Here is a 20,227-nt window from a genome sequence, read left to right on the forward strand (position 1 = left end):
CTGTGGGGTGAAAAACACAAGGTCATATCTCTTCTAGCATGGAATCTCTGAACTGGCTTCCTGTAGACATAGGAACCACCCACAAGGTAGGCGCCTTGGCTAACACAAAAGGGCCCTACATAATTCAGGCCCAGAGTATCTGAATAAATGGATTATCCTCTGCATCCTGGCAGAGAGGAGAGACCATCAAGCAAAATGGTTATCTGCCAGTAAGCGATTAAAACAAAAAATAACACTAGCGGTAATAGAACCAACACAGCTCCAAGACCTGGGAATAATCTTGACTTTTGACCGACTCATGAAGAGAATTACCTTAAATTGAAAAGACCAAGATGTTGGTTGCTGGGAAGACCACTTCCCTAGATAATAGACCCTCCTAAGAACTCAACTGCAAAAGAACTAGGACCTCTATTCTAGCTACACATTCTTGCGATAGATCACCCTTAAGGCCACTTGTGAGCAGGAATTATCAATTTAATTCCCCCCCATTCTTCCATTCCCCATCCTGGTGCTTGTGCTTTTGGTAGCTTCCTTTGTGATTGGTAGAGGTTTTGTCTATTGCATTTTATTTTATAATGCTGTACCATACAAACGTTAATTAAAAAGGGGCAAACTAAGCATTAGCGCAACACAGTACAGGGACATTACAAGCAGGTAATGTTACGTGGCCCAAGTTAGAGGGCAATGCCGCCTCACTGAAGGGGAAATAGCCATTATAACCTCGACATGCTGTGAGAATATCATTCTTTCTTTTAATTTGTGAAATGGCCCTGCTGCCATTAAAAAACGTTTTAAAAAATATGCAGGAAAAGGCCACCGTGGACAAAAGGAGAAGGGGAATACCCCTAGCCACTTTCCATGATTGCCATTAGGGGACGGAGGGGGGTGAGAACAGGTGGGACGTATGTCAGGAGGGTGTACGACTGGATGAGGGAGCTGTGGGAGGCAAGATGACGGCTTCCTGGTCCTCGGAAGGCAGGCAACACCAAAAAGAAAATGAGGATATCCAAAGTCACCACCCAGGTGCCAATTAAACATTTTTGTGTAAATTAAGGAACATCCTATGTACGGGTAACAACGATGGCACTGCTTGATATCAGTTACAGATAAACATAATGGTCATCTAGCGCTTGCAGATTTTTCTCAAATTTAAATTCTGGGCAATGACCATGGACAGGTCTAAATATCACACACTCTATCGTTAAGCAAAGGCCACAATGCCTGGCACACGAGCCATCTGGTTTGCCCTTTGTTATACCGTATTTCCATGGGATGATTTGAGTTAACATGCTGTTGCAACCTTCCAGAACATGTGGCTATAGAGTGGGCTTTGTGCGAATTTTAACACATCTAACCACGTAACTATTTTAACAGCCAAGTAATACTGTTTTTTTGCACACGAATCTTCAATAGGTTCACAATTTGATCAAAGCAATACTCGGATGAAGAATCAAAGAACACAGAACCGAATATGTAGGCTAACTCCCAACGGTTTCCATTTAAATACAGTGTCTCGGGGATACAGGACCAGGTACACTTCTTGGTCTCTGGCAGTCGCAGGAAGATCACACCCATCTTGATTCTTGGCAATCTCCTACTGCACCAGTAAGTACTTCAACGCCATCCCCTTTACTTCCAGTGTGAAGCAGGTCTAAATTTGGTATTTTCCAATGTGAGGTAAAACCCTTTGAACGCTCTCTGGTGTCTCCCAGCATTGCCTCTGACAGTGCCCGATATAAAGCCCTCAGGAAGCTCTCTGGTGTGTCTCCTTGGCGAGTGACTCAGACTCTCAACGCATTGCTTCACGGGTTCTCTTGGTCTGCGAAAATCACCAAGCAAGGTGAGATGGTTTACCTTCCGGCTCCAAACCAGCATCTGGTTGCACTCCCGGGTAGGGCCACAACAATCAAGAAGCGTGCTTGCAGCTTGTTAACTTGTTCCTCTTACGTTTGAGTGGTGCGAGCAAACTAAAAAAATGATTCAATTGTTCAGGCGACTGGGGAGGAGGGGATTTCCTACCACCCTTGATAAGGTGACCCAGGATCTCTTACTTTCATGGTGATCATGCAAGGAAAGCTGGGGGGGGAGGGGTGATAGGAGGCGCTCTGGTCATCCCTGACCGCCCACTGCCAGGATAGCTCCTCCAGAAGCGGGGCGGTGGGCATTGTTGTCCCCAGATACCCTCTACGGCCATACAATGGGTGAGAGTGAAGGGGACTTAATCACACATCCTTGTCCTTGAGAGGAGAGGATGGTGAGGTGGCAGTACTCACATTAATTGCTTGACCCACTACATAATCTGGTATTTGCTGAATGTTTATACAATGTTTGTAGATATGCCTACTAAACACCATGTCGTCTCATTGTATATATCTTCGATAAAAGGGATTGCAGAATTCATGCGATGTCCTTTTTTGTAGCACAAGTACATTTCTAACACTGCGGAATAACACAATACCACATATTATGGTGGGATTGGTCATGGAGAACCTACAAATACAGGACCATAGCTGGTACTGTGTACTTCTCCCCTCTACTCTTCATGCTGACTCAGAGGGACATGCTACTTGGCTACTGGTGCCGAGGTCTTTGTCCACTCCCGAGTCACCCTAAACCCATTGCATGCCTCGCTCAAGACTGTTGAGCACTACCCCATTGTGGGTTGTTTGGAGGAGGTAGTTTATCCTAAATTCTTCGGTGCTGGTCCAGACTTCTGGTACTGAGAGTAATTGGAGACCAGAACGGATACAAGCCAGACCAAACTCTGAATCTGTACTTGCAAACCCAGAGTATACCTTCTGTTCTTGATCCTGCATCCAGTCACTGGTCTCCTAAAGTTGGGTTTATAGAACTAGCTTGCATATCCCCTTTCAGGGTCCCCTTGATTGCATTCTCCCATTGGATGTGTGTCCCTTCACTGCAGTCATCCTGCCTCTTTCCTTTGGTGGTGGCCCTTGAGCTTTTGTGGGCCCTCCAGACTCCAGCTGGGTAGCTGCCTTGGTCTTCAGTTCAGAGACATTTATATACTACTTAAATAGTGGCACAGTCTACTGCCTTTGTCCCGTTAAAAGCAATGTGGATAATCACCCAAGGCTCTAAACTCCCTATAAAGAAATCATTTATTAACTGGAAACCTTCCTAGAAAACTTGTTTGGGGACTGGCATCGAACACTTATGAACATGGATATAAATTTTGAATTCTGTGCCTTATAATTAAGGTTGTATTATATGTTAAACCACCTTTATATTGTAACAAAGTGATACGATTGCATCAATATTTGTGGCAGATACTTAAGTGAGAGTGGTGTCCCATTTGGACACCTTTTCAGTGGTTTCACTTTATGTAGGTTTGATGCGTTATGCACGCAATGTTTTATAATAAACAGTGAATATTTCAGTACATATGTCCTGGAAAATCCTACTTGCAGTGTATGTGTGAGATGTATGTGTGCCTTACAGTGGGTTTCTTCCCAGAATGCATTGCCACATTTGTCAGTGAGATGTTGGATTAACTTGGAAAGAAATAGGCGCACCCACTACAGGTTGGGTTCTCAAAAACTCTCACCAGATGGCATTAAAATAGAATGTGTGCAAACCAATTTATTTTATAGGTTGTAGTCTATAGCTATGTCTTTACATCAGGATTTTTTTAATTCAAAGTGAGTCATAGTAGATATATTGTTGAATGTTGGCCATGCTTTTCTGCTCCAATGTTAGGTCAAGTTCATTCTTGCTCAGCCATTTTTTAAGCAATAGTGGCTAAGCAGGATGACAGCCCTTTTGCGCAATACCCAAAAAGTTAAAATAAAACCTGGTGTTCTGTATAGGACTCTTGTGGTAGGCCTGCCTTCAGAGATTTATCTTTGGTTGTTTCCAAGCGTTAAGCCAGACTTTCTATATTTGTGATTCTAGGGCCACTTTTTGGGAACACCACAGGTTTTTGCTCCCCCCACCTACCCCAGCGTCTTTTTTCATATTTTTTGAAGTCCCCTTCCATTATGCCCCGTTCTCATCTTATATAAAAAAGGTATATGGTATTGGGTTGCCTCACAACGTGTCGGTACCAGGGGTGCCTCTCGTGCTCCTCTTTTTTGCAGTAGGTTGGTGGCAGCTATGCTTTCGTTTTGGCTTTACCAGGGGTGCAAGCCATTTTACTGCACTGTTGGTCCAATGTACCTTTTTGGTAAGCACTGGGTGCCACTTTTTGTTTATTTTTAATCCTGCTCTCAGCCATTTATATTTCAGAGCTTTCCTTTGTCTCAGTGACCATGAGGAAGGCTCAAAATGTCCAATCTGGTCACTTGGGCTCTTTAGGAGGCCAACATGCCAGTCTCCATATTGGTCTTAACTGGTTTAGGCCAATGTAGATTGCTGCACTATCCCTCAGACCTCCTGTGGTGTTGGGGGCTAAGGTGTACTGACCAATGATTATGACCATCATCAATCGCTCAGCCGCTTAAGGATTGGCTGGCTAGCCCTGGTCCAGCCCCTTTGTGCAAGGGTATTTAGGCCTTGCCCTGCCCCTTTTGCACTCTTGGTTTCCTGTTCTGAAACGAGGAGGAAGCAGATCTGCTGGTGGAGATGTGTTCTATGGTTCATGCCAGTATTTAACCCCTACCTTGCCATACTGGCTAGGTACAGTGGTGTAGAGGTTTGGGCATATCCTGGCTTTTGTTTTTGTGCCTCTGGTGGTCCAGGCCGACCCCCCAACATGGGCCCTCTGTGGGTTGAGCGATTCATGCTAGAACAGTTTCTGGACCAGTTTTACCCACTGTTACCACCAGAATCTTCCAAAAGGTGGCTGAAATCTCAAGTACCATCCAGACCTTCAGTTTGGGATGTCCGAGGTTGCCACCAGCTGTCTCCGTAGCAGGACCATTTTCTGCCATGCAACTACTTTCATTTGTTTACCCTGCTAATGGGAGCCACTTGTTCAGGATCCCTCTTCTCCTTGAAGTCTCCTTTGCAGGATGTTTCACTCCTGGCTTGAAGGTAAAGATCCTGGGAGGAGCCTTTGTTTTTTTTCCTGGGTTGCTGGCGTCTTCGTTGGCACAGGGCTGAAGTCCAAGAGAACCGAATCCTGCAAACTGCACATGTGGGAAAGAGCAGTCAACTCACTAGATTGTTTCGCGTTGCTGGAGCAGTTTTTTGCTGGGCATCCTGTTGAACTACGCCCTTTCATGGGGCGTGGGCCCATCTTCCGAACTCTGGAAAACTTCCATGGGGGGTAGAGGACTGATCTCCTGTGGCCATCCTTGGGGTTGCCCTTTGCAGAATCTGCACCTATTGGGCCAAACCGATTTACCGGCTCTCGAGCAGATGGCCATTTAACCCTCTGTACCAAGTTTGGTGTTTTGGGTACCAACCATTGATTTTTAAATTCTGCATATGCATTTCTTCCAGGGGACAAATTAACATTGTGACTGTTTATAGTAACTATTCTTCCCCTTTTTTTTGTTTAAGTTTTAAAGATTTTTATTTAAAGCCAAAAACATGCAAGGCATCTAATTATTACAGTGAATGCAGCTAGAACGCTTAAAATGAGAAATGTTTACCAGTCAAATAGATGTATGCCGAGTATACATATACAATCAATGTATGGAAAACTTTTTGAATATGTTTAACATACTAAACAATAAAACAGAACAAAGTTAACTGAAAAGAAAAAGACGAACATCCACAAAAGGGAGGAAGGGAAGGGGTAAAAATATGCAGCGGTAGCGTGCATAGAACTTCACTTGTTTATTAATTGGGGGCTATACTAGATAATAATGCAAGAACACTTTGCCGTTTCAGCTCATGCTTTAGTAGTAGAGGGGGAGAAGAGGCATTACATCTTCCCATCCTATGGATGTCACAAATAGAGTTCCACCATAATTTCTAACCAATGTGATCTAGATTTTTCCAGTTAGCAGTTATCGTCTGGATCGCCACTAAAATAAGGAGGTCAAACAAATAATCATTATTGTCTACATCATTATATAGTATTACGCTGCCTAGGAAAAGACATTCAAAACAAAAATCTTGTTGCAAGTTAAATGTAAGTTTGAATGTGTTCCACAGGCTTTACAAAAACAGTTTAACATGTATGCATTCAACAAACGTATGTTTAAACGAGCCCTGAGCTAGTGAGCAACTGCAACATCTATCATTCTGTGCAGCTTTACATTTGAAGAGCGAAAGGGGGGCGATAAAAGCTCTATGGTGGAAAAAGTATAGGGCTTGAAGCAGGCTGGCAGACGTGGTAACTTTGGAGATATTTTTCCACACTAAGGGCTAGTGTAGTCAGTTATCTGGTGAAGTGCAATCGTGCTGCCATACAATATAAGAGCCACAGACAGTTTCAGAGGAGGATGTTTCAGAAAGAGCTTTGTAGAATAGAGAGGCGGTAATATTAGGATTGAACATAAGTTGCACTCTCTCTTCATTAGGAGTGCTAGAATTACATATTATACATCATAGTTCTCCATAATAGCATTGATAATAGTCATATACTGCTCCATCTCGGTATATGGAAGTTAGTATCAAATTCATTAAAGATGAATGGAGCTCCCTGTACAAAAACCTGATTAATATGCCCCGAGACAGCCATCGTTTCGATAGAATAGACCTTCCATTAACTTTTATTAATGAATTCAACCAAATATATGGCAAGATAAAATGAGAGGATTTTGAAACAGAAGGAAATATGAAGGTTCAAAGATAGCGGGCAGATAGGCTAATATCCATACAATTTGTGAATCTATTTTTACCCTTGATGGTGTAACAATCAAGAGTTAAAGGGGGAAACCATAGCTCTCTCTAGAAGCAACCAATTAGGCATATATTACATTCCACGTGAGTAAACCACAACTGTGTCTGCCTCATAACAAAAGCCATATGGTATTTGTTTTAATCCGAAAATCCCCCACCACCCAAAACTATTTTTTTTTAAAGTTTGCATAGAGATACTCTATGCCTCTTCCTCTTTCTCACCCACCCCATAGAAATGTAACCAAACAGGGATCTATAGACTTGAGGATAGGGTAATTGGTAACATATAAAGAAGGTAAACAATTGGAGAGATCATCATTTTAATAGATTCCAAATGACCCCACCAGGATAAATAAAAGGGGGACCATGAGTTTGTTAACTAATTCTTGACAGTAGAACCTCAGTATTCTGTTTACCAATATCTTTGATGGATGCAGAAATATGAATATGAGCATATTTAATGCCATTAGGATACCATTTCATGCCCAAAGTTTGAGTATGAAGATTGGTACAATGTACATTGAGGGGTAACCTTCCAAATGTATCGGCATTTAATGTATAGCCTGAAGCAAGTGAGCATTTTGAAATAATGTCCAACAGGTATTGTGCACCAATAGCTGGCTTCTTCAGAAGCAGTAATACATCAGCATACGCCGCCAGTTTGACCTGTATTCCACCACAGTGAACGCCCAGTATTTTGGGTTCTAAAGCCAAGATAAAAAGAAGGAGAAAGAGGGCACCCTTGGTGTGTACCTCTGAAAATGGGGCAAGTCTGATGACATTTGTCCATTAATAAAAACTTCTGTTTTAGGATTAGAGTATAGTACTCTAATCATGGAGCGAAAAAGGGGTGCCAATACCATGCCATTTGAGGGTTAACATGTAGTCCCATTCAACCATGTCTAATGCTTTTTCTGCATCTAAAGCCACAGGGATCTTTGGAGTTGAGAATTGAGCCTAGGACATCTAAAAGTAGGCTGATAGAGGACGACTGTCTACCCTTGACTTATCCCACCTGATAATTTTTAAGCAAATTATGTAAAAAAGGAAGGAGCACATTAGCTTAAATCTTAGCAAAGAATTTACAATCTGTGTTGATGAGGGAAATTGGCCTATAATTTTGGGCAAGTGCACAATCTTTATTGGGCTTAGGGAAAACTATTAACATAGCTTCTGTGAAATAGTCCTGTGCTTTGTTTTCTACGATTAAGTGAGAGAAGAGCTCATTACGTTTGGGTACCAATAGATTATTGAAGTGGGCAAGAAAAAAAATAGGGAACCCATCTGGGGAAGGGGCTTTACCTTTAAGATCTTTAATAGCTTTGTATATTTCCTTGGGGAGATGGGGACATTCAATGACTATCAGCATTAGGATATGCAATATGAGGGTTATGTTACAGGAAGTCTTGAACATCAATATTATTGGGATGAGTATCAGAAGTATATCATTTCTGATAGAATTTAGAAAAGAACATTTCCTATTACCCATTTGATCTCTAATGATTGCAATCCTAGCTTTTTCTTTTTTTTTAAAATTGAGATAAAGCCAGAGATTTACTGGAGAATTTATATATTTTAGCTTTATACTTTTAAAAGATTTGCACAAGAACATTGCAAAACGATATTATAATGCAATCTTAGCTTCATATAATTATTAAGAAGGAACGGAGTATTAAGACCTGCATAATGAGATTCGATGGATTTAAGTTGCTTAAGAATGTTGTCGGATACTTGCTTTAGTTGTTTCTTTTTATTGGCAACAAAAGATATGTGACCGCTAAATACAGTCTTATAACAATCCCAGTTGTTGCAAAGCGACGTATCTTGGCTTTTGCTCTCCGAGAAGAAATTGTCATGTTGCAGAGTAATGAAGGGAGTAAATGATTCCTCTTTCAAAAGGGCCGAATTCAATCTCCATCTGTTAGAATAGTGATTGGTCTGTGGGGTTTCAAGTTGGATGTGTACTAGAGCATGATCTGAAAGTACTATACACTCAATTTGGGCATTAAGAAGGGTAACCATGGATTTAGAAATAAATAATCTAATCTAGAAAAAGAATTCTGGGGATTGAAGAAAAAAGTAAACTCCAAATCAGAGGGATGAATTATGCGCCATGCAGCAGTGAGACCCAATTCTGATCCGAAAGATTTGGTATTTTTAAAACATAGACTAGACTTTCTGTCAAGGAAAGTATCTTTTATGTTATTGCAGTCTCCACATACAGTAAGATTATGAGGATCAGATTTATAAATGTGGTTTCGCAATTGTAACCAAAAAGAAGGATCATGAGATGTGGGACAATAGTGGTTTCTACTAATATTTTAACTAGCACCCATCTACCTAAATCATCAGATTAATTTACTATAACTTTGCCTTTGAACAACTTAAGTGTGTTCACTCCATTCTTTTTGCCATGTGACGCACTAGAAACAACCTGACCCACCAAGCTTCAGCTTGTGAGCGATATGTTTCTTGGATACACGCAATCGATGGCTTTGCTCTATTAAGGTGAGAAAATACTTTCTGACTTTTAACAGTGTTATGCCTTCCTTTAACATTCCAAGAGGTTACGTTAAGGGGCATTGTTTAAAGTAAGGTGAACATAAGCATCAGAACAACTGAGATTGTCAATACAATTAGTCCTTATAATGTGAAGCATGACAGTACGACTTGAAAAATAGTTGAGTAACTGCCAATAAAGCATATATAAATCATCATGCGTAAATGATGCCTTTCTACGGAGAGACACAAGAGGGAGGTGAGTAGACAAACTAAGTTAGCATGGATATTTTAACAACCAGAATTGAGAAAACACAAAATAGGAATGTGGCTAACAGGAAACAGCCACACCCATCCATGCTAGACAAAAATGAAAAACAGAGGCGGAGAGCCAGTTAAGAGAAGGCCCACCTCACATCCCACGCCAGCGGACGGTATCAAAACAGGATTCCGGCATATTGACCAGTTAAAACGGATCTTTAATCAAGTAGGAGGTCCTGATGTATCCATCTCATCTCTTATGAATTTGAATCAAATGTTTGATAAACATTGGATTTTGAAAAGTAGACGTATGACTGTTAAGGGTAACTAGAAGAATAGCTGGATGGATGATCCCGTATCTTGCATTTTACTGTCTCAGGGCAGGTCTAAAGGGAAGTAGTTCTTTTGTTCTAGCAGCAGTCACATTTGATACATCCTGGGATATAAATATATTCTTGCCATCAAGAGGGAGCTGCTTTATTTGCTCCACTTTATCCATTATAAGACGCACAGGAGTATAATCCAGAAAGGGAAAAATGAAAGTTCTAGAAGTATTATTGGAATTGTGTATTGAGTTAATTGAACCAACCCGATGGGCCACCTCGATATTAATTTGCATGGACGCTAGTAGATCAAGGAGCTGGGGAGGAATTCTACTTAGGAAAAGAATAGGATTATCTTTCGCAATTCCCTCTGGGAGGACTGCAATCCTCAGGTAATTTCTTCAGTTTCCATCTTTTTCGAGATTTTCAGACTGTCTTTGTAGAGACTTGACTGTGGATTCCAGCGTTATTACTCCATTAGTAACATCTTCAGCGTTGCCAACTCATCTCGCCACTTCACTCATTCCTGATTCAAAGGTAGACCAAGTATCATCAAGATGCTGCAGTTTAGCATTTGTGGCCTCCATGAATGTTTTAGGGCCCCGATTTCTGCCAAAATAGTTTGCATGGCTGGATCTAGGGTGTCTTCTTTTGGCATGTAGGAGTCGTTTTTCTGCCGTTTGAGATTAGATGAAGGTGGAGATGAGTCTTTGGTTTGATCTTTTTTAGAGGTCATCATAAACTGGATATTGTGGCTTAGAGGGTATAACAGTATGACACTGGGAAAGCCAAGCACAAAGTGTTATGGTATTATATTAGTATAACCAGCTGTAGGCCCACAAAATATTTTGCAAGTATCCCATTCATCTAAGGATCAGCAGTGTAGAATTGCTCCAGTTAATAAGACAAGACATCAATCTAAATCTTTAAGCATCGTTATTTAAGTGCCTTGCAACCACAAATGTTCTTTGATAAAGTAAGTTCCCACTACTAACGTGGTTTTGTAAGTATTACCTACAGAAAGGTATGTACCAGGATGTCTCCCTTAAGTGATGTGAACGTTAATTCTTGTTATTTTTCATGTGCAGCCTATCAAAGAGCACACAATACTTTTTTTCAATGAGAAAAAGCAGTTGCCGGGCTTGGTTTATGTAGGGAGCCTGTGTTGTAGAAGAATTCTGTTTCCAAAGTAGGAGCGCACCTCATGCTACGCTGAATCCGAACAGCTGAACGCCGTCGGACACACAGAGGGTTATCCCAGCTTCCCGGGGGAGACTGCCACAGACCACCAGGGAAGCCACTGGTATGGCTAAATTCTATTCATATAAGAAATACCAGAACTAATGAACAATAAAATTACTATAAAAGCCACCAGAGAGGGAGCGCGAGAAATCAGGCAACCATCCCCGTCGGCGCTAAGCCATGCCCCCCCAACTATTCTTCCCTTGAAATGTATGAAACCTGTAACTGTTGCGACAATGTTTTACAAGTCCTTGGAAGCCTGTGACTAGGGTTTACAATGGTTTCATTCTGTCTGCCTACAATACAGTTATTTTTGCCAGGACATGAATAGGTGTAAAATGCCCTAAAAATTTTAAATGACAATGGAGTACAGTTTTGGGCCTTATGGATTTACTAGATATTTTCCCTGTGTGTAAAATCGTTTCCTTTTTTATCCTGTTCTCTACCATCTGAGTTTGGTGCTTTCCATCCGATTTAGGACCTATTACGAAACCTAGGGTTGTGTTGCGTTTTTGGACACAAGATTATTGTGCAGGCAAATAGGGTACTGATTTGCTGGTTAGGTTTTAGAGTTCCCTGTCCTCCCTCCCCCCACTTATTTTATGTTGGGTGTGCACCTCTGGTAGAGGGTCCACAAATAGACATTGATGGTTGGAGAGTCCTTAAATAGGCATTATAATATTATGCAGATATCGTTTTAATATTGTGTATGAATACCAAAAGTACTTATCTGAACTGCTAGTTTTTAGTTCCTCAGTAGCGTCTTTTATAAGAATGTGTGTAGACCAATTGTACCTCCATGTCGATCTACTACCCCTACGTGAGGGTTGAGCCTTGTTGCTCTAAAAACGCTACCTACACTTCGAGAGGTTTAGCTTCCATTTCTTGCCAGGTGTTAGGCTTCCCCCATAGGGTTAGTGGATCTACCATCCTCAAGATAGGGCGATACAAAAAAACTGCCTGAACACCAATGCACTGTTTGTTCAGCGCTTTACCTCCCCCCGCCCATGTTGGATCTGCATAGGGCTGGGCAGCAAAGCTTCATCCGGGAGCAGTGGATCTTAATTGCCACCAGAGTAATTGCAATGTCAAGAGAACTGGGATCTGGTTCCTCGATTTTCTCGGTTCGGTTTTCGAAATCCCCTGCCCAGCCTATAACATGGAACACCAGTGTCTACTCCACAGATCCTTCCTTCTTGCTGGTGCAGGTTTACCTTCACCCAGCTGGCTCAAGCTCTTGCATATGCAGTCGTGCCTACCATCACCAAGTTTAGTGGCAAGATTTGTCCTCAACCTTCTCTTGCTTTATAAGAGGAACCCCTGGGTTTTGCACAACACCACTATTGCTCTGTGGTGATGGAATGTACTTCTTTGTACATGTGTATAAACCTTAGAGTTTCGGTATTGGCCATAAAGCATGATTAAAAAACTATTCAGAGCTGAAGACAGTGGGGGTCATTATAAGGTGGGCGGTAATGGATACCGGGCACCGGTAAGGAGACCGGTGCCGGGAATCTGTTACCGCCCTACTACAAGGTCCCTTAGCGGGTCCTGCCAATAACGGCCAGTCTGACCTGCCATTATGGACGGGCCCCGCTAAGGGACCAGGGCGTAAATAACGGACTGGACATGCGCGAGCCTGTTATTTGCGCCCTCCCCATTCCCATTGAGCCCTATGGGGGCTCAAATGGGAATGGGGAATGGCATTTTCAATGGGGATTTACCGGTCCCGCAAAGGTCGGACTTCACCGGTAAGTCCCCATTGAACTAGACCGGTGCCGGAACCGTTATTGGTGGCAGTCATGGCGCAAATAGCGCCATGACTACCACCAATCTCGTAATGAGGCCCAATGTCACTTAAGCCAGGGCATAGCCCTAAAGATGAAAGTCTCTGAAGATTCGGTACGTACCTCCTCTACAGAGCTGATGGCTTGGGCAAGATTGCTGTGGTACGCTGGCTTTCCTGAACTGCAGAGACTCCAACAGACCTTGTGGGGAGGTCACACCTTGTCGCAGCCAAATAATTTATTTGGTTTGTTCTGTCCAATAATCAGCTATGTGCTGCATGTGGACCTTTGAATGTCAGTGGGCAACAGTGCTGATAATCTTATTTGGATTGGCTTCTATAATTACACTTTCATTCCATCTTTCCTGCCACTGAGGAATTACGTAACCCACCAAGACTACTACTCTATTTTTAATATTAACTTGCTGCAATTTTCGATGGAGTTTCTATACACCGTCACAGAAGACTTCGTAACCTTCGCATCAATTCCTTCATCGTGAAGCGCCCAATTTATATCAGATTGACAGTTGCTTTTCCAGTAAATATCCCACCAAGTTTTGAGGAAAGACATGGACACAGACTTGCACCTTCTAAAAAAAAATGTTTTAAAAAGAAAAATTAGGTAATCCAATTATTCAATACGTATGCGCTTCTGTAACTTTGCAATGACTGTAGTTGATTGTGATCGTAAGACACACGTTTAAATAATCGGTTGGTAGCAATTGAAACACGTTTGTCAAAGAAAATACTAGTGTGGCTGGGTCTTAGTGAGCAGTACGCCATTGAATTGAGCAAATATGGATCAAGCTGCATTGCTAACAGCTTGTTGATCCAAAGGATCCAGAAATACTAAATTAGTATTTGTTTTAATATTACTTTAAAAGAAAGCATTTGGGCGACAGATAATCTGTGTCCGCCCTGAATGACTTAGTATACACCCTGAATGAGTTTTTGTATCCAACCGGAATAGGTTTTAGTAGGTTGCTCTCAGAGCAAGGATGCTTGTTTTGTTGATTTACAAAGGTTGCTCTGAAAACTGTAATAAGCCAATGTGTACTCCTGGCAGAGGCTGTGGGGGATGGAAACAGTTGAAAAGAGAAAGTCACAGTATGAAGGACTCTGGGACTTGAGCAGTAAATGCTTGGAAACCCCACTCCATTGTAACTGCCTCAAGTATATATAACACTTTGGAGCAAGACAGAAACTTAAAAAAAAAAGTTTTCTTTCCCCCAGAGGTAGATAACATAAGCTACACCATCTTCACACAGTAAAGTCGGTGGTGTCATTTTTAAAGAACGTGTTGGATTTCAATGGTTTTGTTGCATTGCACCATTTCAACTTCACAGTCACTTAAAAAAGTTTGTTTTCATTGATTTTTAAATGGTTTTGTTATGCTACATCTCATCCCACCTGTTTTAGTAAAAAACCATCACCCACTTTGGACAATGGTAATGAACACAGATGAATCTGGTCAATTCGTCCCTTCTCCCCAGAGGGGAGCATCTGCTGTAAGCCTGTAAACCCGGTGGAGGGTGTCCCAGTGCCATGAAGGTGGGATGGCTTAGAGAACAGTGGTAGGCTTGGTGCCCGGCAATCGACAGCAAGACCATAAAGAGGAACGGAGTTCAGGTCCTCGAGCTCCAGCCGGCAAGCACCTTTGCCGACGAGAGACGCTTCCCAATGTGACAGAGCCAGGCATCAGTACAACCTTCTGCTGACAAGAGTGCCTATGCTGTGAACAGCACGAGAACCTGAGGAAACAGGATGGGAACCCGACCCAGGTAAAAATGAGTGAAAGATATGAAGAATCTATCAAGGCAGGAAAAGCCAACAACCGTACAAAAACCTAAGATAACCGAACGTGCACAAGACCTATGTAAAAAGGAGTGAAAAGAGTATGTGTGCTTTACATCAAGGCAGGGAAAGCCTAGAACGAGTAAAACAGAGTGAAAGATGCAATCAATGTAGATCAAGGCTGGGGAAGCCGCCAAAGTACAACAATGAAAGAGAAACGAACGGGCACACACCTTATGTAAAAAGGAGTAAAAGAAAGCTTTATAGGCCTGCAGCAAGGACCGAGTTAACAAAGTATGAGGGACCATAACGCCCGGTACAGCTCAAGCTGCAGGTCTATAAAGCTATAAGAACACCCTCAGTGTTTAATTAAAGTACAATAAATGAGAAACGTTTAAAGTAGAAAAAAATGAAAAATTATACTCATCATTTAATGTATTCAAATATAGGTTTGAACTTCTTACAAAAATTACTCACATGTCATTTGAAAATCTAAACTTTGTAATACAGCTATTTAAGCCATATTTACTATGTAGCTGTAGCTTTTATTACTAACTGTGGGGTACTTCCATTCCTCCAGTGCCTTCCTAGCAATCTTCTGCAGCCCAACATGTATTTTCTTATAACGTGGTTGTTTCAGTGCAGCCCACATACTGGTGGATATTGGCAACTGAAAATGAAAGGAAGTTTGCTTCTTTGATGGGGCGGGCCACGCCAGGCATGCTGCGAAGGCAACATGGCACACAGAACTTTAACTGTTTCAGTTCCTTGTGCCATGTTGAAATCAACTGCTGCCGCCTCGAAGGTAAGCATTGCTTACATTTTTCCGGGCTGCAATCAAGACCAATCACGGCCATCAAACACCCTCTAGGGTGTTCTAATGCTGCTTAACATCCAGGCTGAGAAAGCCTAGAAAGAGCAAAACAAAGTGAAAGAAATACAAACACTACACCAAGGCTAGGAAAGAGGCTTACAGAACGGGAGTCTGCAGTACCCGAGAGGGCAGACGCTCTATGGTTATTAGTTGGACTGAACCAATATACATACCAACGAGCCACAGGAATTGTGGGGTCCCAGTGCCATGAAGGTGGGATACAGAGAAGGGGGTTTAAAAAAGGGATTTCATCACTGGTAATATTGTGAACTGTGACAATATATTTCCAAGGAACTTTGAGACTGAGAATAGGTCATCTACAAGTTGGGCCAGGCAGAAGCCCAACCCAAAGCTGTTGCGCAAGCCTCCCTTTTCCTTTTTGTTAGATTTTCTAAAGTGGTGGTGCCCGTTACCTAGGATTTGAACTGGACTATTTTGATTTAGACTTCGACAAGCACCCTTAGTTTTTGTTTTAGAAGGCCGGGAACAGATATAGGTTTAGCTAGGCGTTAACATGGCATTGACTCACCTGACGCACCACAACACTTAGTAAAAATCATGTGCATTTTGGACAGTCCCCAATTGGTGCGATGATTTAGCAGAGATTTTGAAAACACCTTTGGTTCCCCTGCTTGTTGTTGTGGGATTTTGTTGAGGGAATAACCCATGAGTAAATCTTGCAAGAATCTCATTGCGCTTTTTTTTTCCAGTGAGAGAACCTCTTGTGTGGAGGTAAACACTCCTACTTCTCACAAAAAGCAGAGAACGTTATTGAATTAGAAAAGAAAAATAAACTCTTCCAAAGCCACACTCAAACTTTAAATTACCCCAATACCTCCTTTTTAGCACACCCCGAATATCCTGCCGGAATGCAAAGCGCACCCCCCACCCCCAGCCTCCTCATAATATTTAAGCAATTTCTTTCCCTGTGATGCAGATCAAATCCCTGCGAGAAGATTCTGGTTTCCTGCAAAATGACTGAAATGTTACTTTGCTCATGGAAAAAAAAATGAAAATACTGCCTAGCCCGCTCCAAACTCTCAAATTCAACAATTCATCTGGTTTCACCCTCCTCATCACACACAAAGGCATACATCTCACCCAATATCAGTTCAATCAGGTTTCTTTTTCGGTTATCAAAGACCCAGTTGTAGCAATGTGCCAATGGAGATATAAAGAGTTTGGTGCCAGGGCTTCCTTTTTTCTGCCAAACGAAAAAAATAAACTGTACTGAACTGATTTACACCAAACAACCAAAAAAAAAAACACATCTACACCTCTGTGTCCAAATTGTTGTGAATTTGAAGCAAATCCATCCAGCGGTTCAGCTGCGTGCCTGTGGAATGGATGAGCAAAACCAAATCAACAAATTACATATTTTTTACACTTAATTTCTAAGCCGATGGACCATAGTGGCACGGAACTTCTCAACTTTGCAGGGCCCACGCCAGAAAAAATATTTGGTCCATTTCATATAGGTACATCAAACTAGTCAAATTATTAGCAATAGAATGTTCACAACGTTCATGGAAATGAGGTTCCAGCTTACCTATAGGATGATTGTCGTCAACCTACTATATCGGTACAGATACAAATCCTGAAGACATCTAAAGCGTCAATGTGGATGGGTTCTCCCTTTTCATTACAAATGTGTAAAATATTCCCATCAGATAGGCTGGCACACATCATAATTAAGATGTTAGGTCAACGCACTTCAGCAGTGTAAACTTTGGGTTACGATTGAGTGTAAGGGCCTCCAGGGTGCATACAGAACCAACACAACCTGAGTAGTAATAAAGGAAACCGGCTTGCCCCATGCCTTGTGTCCAAGAGACTGGCTGCAAACATCAAAAATGTGTTCGGAATATTCCAATATCTGTCCCTTGAAATTGTAAAATGTTTTTTCGCTTGGTGTTCTGCTAAATGGAAAAGAAGTACATTATACATTTAATCAATCGTAGGTCACTGGGAACAGTTTTCTTTAATCTATTTTACAGGAAAACAAGTCCTTGTTTTCCAATAATGCAGCAACATTTTGAGCAGAGCACTTTGATGATGTAAATACGTTTTTATTTTTAAAGGATGAGTTTCTCTAATAAACACTTGATGGATGCATTTATTTTTCATATAATTTATTTGTTCATTTATAATGAACAACATATGGTTTCCAGTCCATACACGGCTACTTCTTTGATCAGACACAGACTATAAAAGTGGATAACAGCCCTGGGGTTTATGAAAGAAAAGCTTCATAATGCATTAGAGCCTTGACATAAATTGGACAGCAGTCATGCAAAGCAAAAATAAAATTAAAAAAAAACACAAACATGCAAATAAAATCTCATACCTGAGCAGCTTTCACCTCCATCCTTCTTGTCAACAAAAAGTTTCTAACACTCAAAAGGGGCCGACTGCAGAACCTGCTGCAAAGTGTCCACTTGCTTGAGCCCAATTGCTTGTGTATTGATTAATGGATTTGGATCGATAAGGGGTCTCTTAAGTGAGAAGTTACATTCTGCTTCCTTTAGCCCATCCCCAACTGAAAACCTCATAAGTGAATTACAGCGGACTCAAAAAATGAACAAAATTAACATCGAATAGAACACAGACCCATCTGACAGAAAAACAGGAGCGGATCACTTGTGGAGCAAACATGCCTAGCTTAGGTTTAAATTAGAGTTGAGAGCCTGCACTCAAGAGAAGGTTACTTATAAATTGGCAACACATATGCTGCCGATGTACACAGGTGACTGCTTCTGCCTGACTGCGTGCAGGTTGCCAGGAGCTATTTGTTCTTTGCTGCCAACGAACAGAAAGGCAGATTGCAACCGAATACCCCTAGTTCCTTACAGCAAACAGGAGCATTAGCGGTTAGTACTGAAATGCCACCAGTCCCAGAACCCAGGGTTTAAACAGGCAAGCAGCCATCACAGAGATATGATGGCATCATTACAAACTGCTCTATTGAAAAGATAAACAACATGCTTTGGAAACCAAGAGCTAGAGTACAGAACAGCCAGAAACGAGAAGCGTTCAGATTATGCACGAGTCGGAAGAAACAGCAATTGACCTATGAAATCAAACATGTGTCGAATGTGTGAATACAAGCTAACGTTTTGAGTAAACAAAATATACCTTTTTGAGACTCGTGCAGTTGTAATTTCTCTTGATGGTCCCAGCCAAGTGCGCACTTGTCTTGCCGGTCTGTCTGCACTCCAAACTTTCCTCCAAACCCTTTCACATAGTCTACACACACAAAAAGTTATCAAGTCAGTCGATAAATACATTCCGGACATGCAGAATTCCATATCCGGACATTTTGAAATGGGGTCTGTGAAACTGGCGAATGTGTGAAACTTTGTTCATAGGTCAGGTGGAAAGAAGGTGAATGGAGAGAATGAAAATAGGAGCATGCACATTGCGCAAAACTCTAGACCACACCAACACCAAACCCAGTGAACATGCTATGATCAGAAGTTTGCACATGAAACTGCATCACCATGATGATGAAACCATTTCATGACGAGTTGTATAAGGGCCAGATCAAGCGTTCACATCACATTTGCTCTCTACAGAGAAAAATATGGGGGAGGAAGTCAGCCGAGCTTCTAGAGGACATGAAATTGTACCTTGAAGGTTCCTTGCCGCCATGGTGCGACAATGGATCAGTTCTCCGGCTGTCAACTAGAAGCTTTGACTAACAGTTCGAACGTAAAAGTACCGAACATTGACCTGGCTGATGCCCACACAATGATCAACTCACTTACGACAGCTTAGAGATTTGATATCAGCGCCCTGATGCCTCTATAGAGGGCAGTTTCATTACATAAAATGTCTACCTACCTAAAGGTAGCAACAATTGAAGACTGCAGAGAACATTTCCAACTATCACCTACAACAGGAATTACATCTATTGCACAGTGTGCTCATGAGGAAAGGTTCTTTATCTACTAGAATGTTCAGTCCAACAGCTACCATTGGCAGGCAAGGTGGACGCCAAACACACTTTATTCACTTTCGCTAGCATGTTGGATGGGATCACTGCAGAACACACCATATCAAAACGTTAGTTTGCGTCTATAAATAGAGTTTGAGCTTCAAACTTGGCATCCAAGTTTACAAACAGATGAATCTGACAAAGTATATTAAAACAATGAAAAGTGGGGACAGCTCAATATACATACAGAATATGCAACTGTTTCTGCATCCATAGAGGACAATGCTATGGAATGCATTTCTAAATAATACCATTTCCTGGAGTCTTCTAGGGAGTAGGTATTTTGGTTGCAATCTCAGGGAGAGGCCACATCTGTTTCAGAGATAAGAACCCTCCATCTGTGTGAATCTTTACGGTATTTATCCAAATCAATAGGTTTTGGAATTTTAGTTTCCAATCATGGACATAATGAAGGAAGAGTTTCAAAAGGTACACTGGACTTTTTCAACAGAATGCCTCACACCTTTATTGCATTTTAAAGTACCTTCTTCCAGGAGTAAATGGCATCCAGGCATCCTCATAGATTAGCCCAACTCCTACCTTCAACCTATAGTCGAAAATATGCACTTGGGGCGAGTCTGCATACATCTGCAACTAGTCCTTCTCCCTGTGACCACTTGCCTCATTTCCACCATCACTCTCTCCCACAATCCCGACTGAGTGAGCGGATAAGCATCCTTCACGGCTGCCAACCCATC

The 20,227-nt window shown here is 41.8% G+C and overlaps 1 protein-coding gene across 7 annotated transcripts in view; it reads right to left on the reverse strand.

Annotated features, from left to right (window-relative positions):
- Nucleotides 1–20,227, reverse strand: part of CTTN (cortactin) — a 382,583-nt gene that overhangs the window by 82,311 nt on the left and 280,045 nt on the right. For 5 of the 7 annotated variants that reach the window (XM_069623419.1, XM_069623422.1, XM_069623420.1 and 2 more), the window contains one exon: nucleotides 18,668–18,778. The exons of the other annotated variants lie outside the window; for them this stretch is intronic. In XM_069623419.1, the coding sequence (XP_069479520.1) occupies nucleotides 18,668–18,778 (111 nt within the window). The remainder of the gene's footprint in view (nucleotides 1–18,667; nucleotides 18,779–20,227) is intronic. 7 annotated transcript variants of the gene reach the window in all.

The sequence above is a fragment of the Ambystoma mexicanum genome, chromosome 11 (genome assembly GCF_040938575.1).
Source record: "Ambystoma mexicanum isolate Mex_15411 chromosome 11, UKY_AmexF1_1, whole genome shotgun sequence".
Classification (NCBI taxonomy): Eukaryota; Metazoa; Chordata; class Amphibia; order Caudata; family Ambystomatidae; genus Ambystoma; species Ambystoma mexicanum.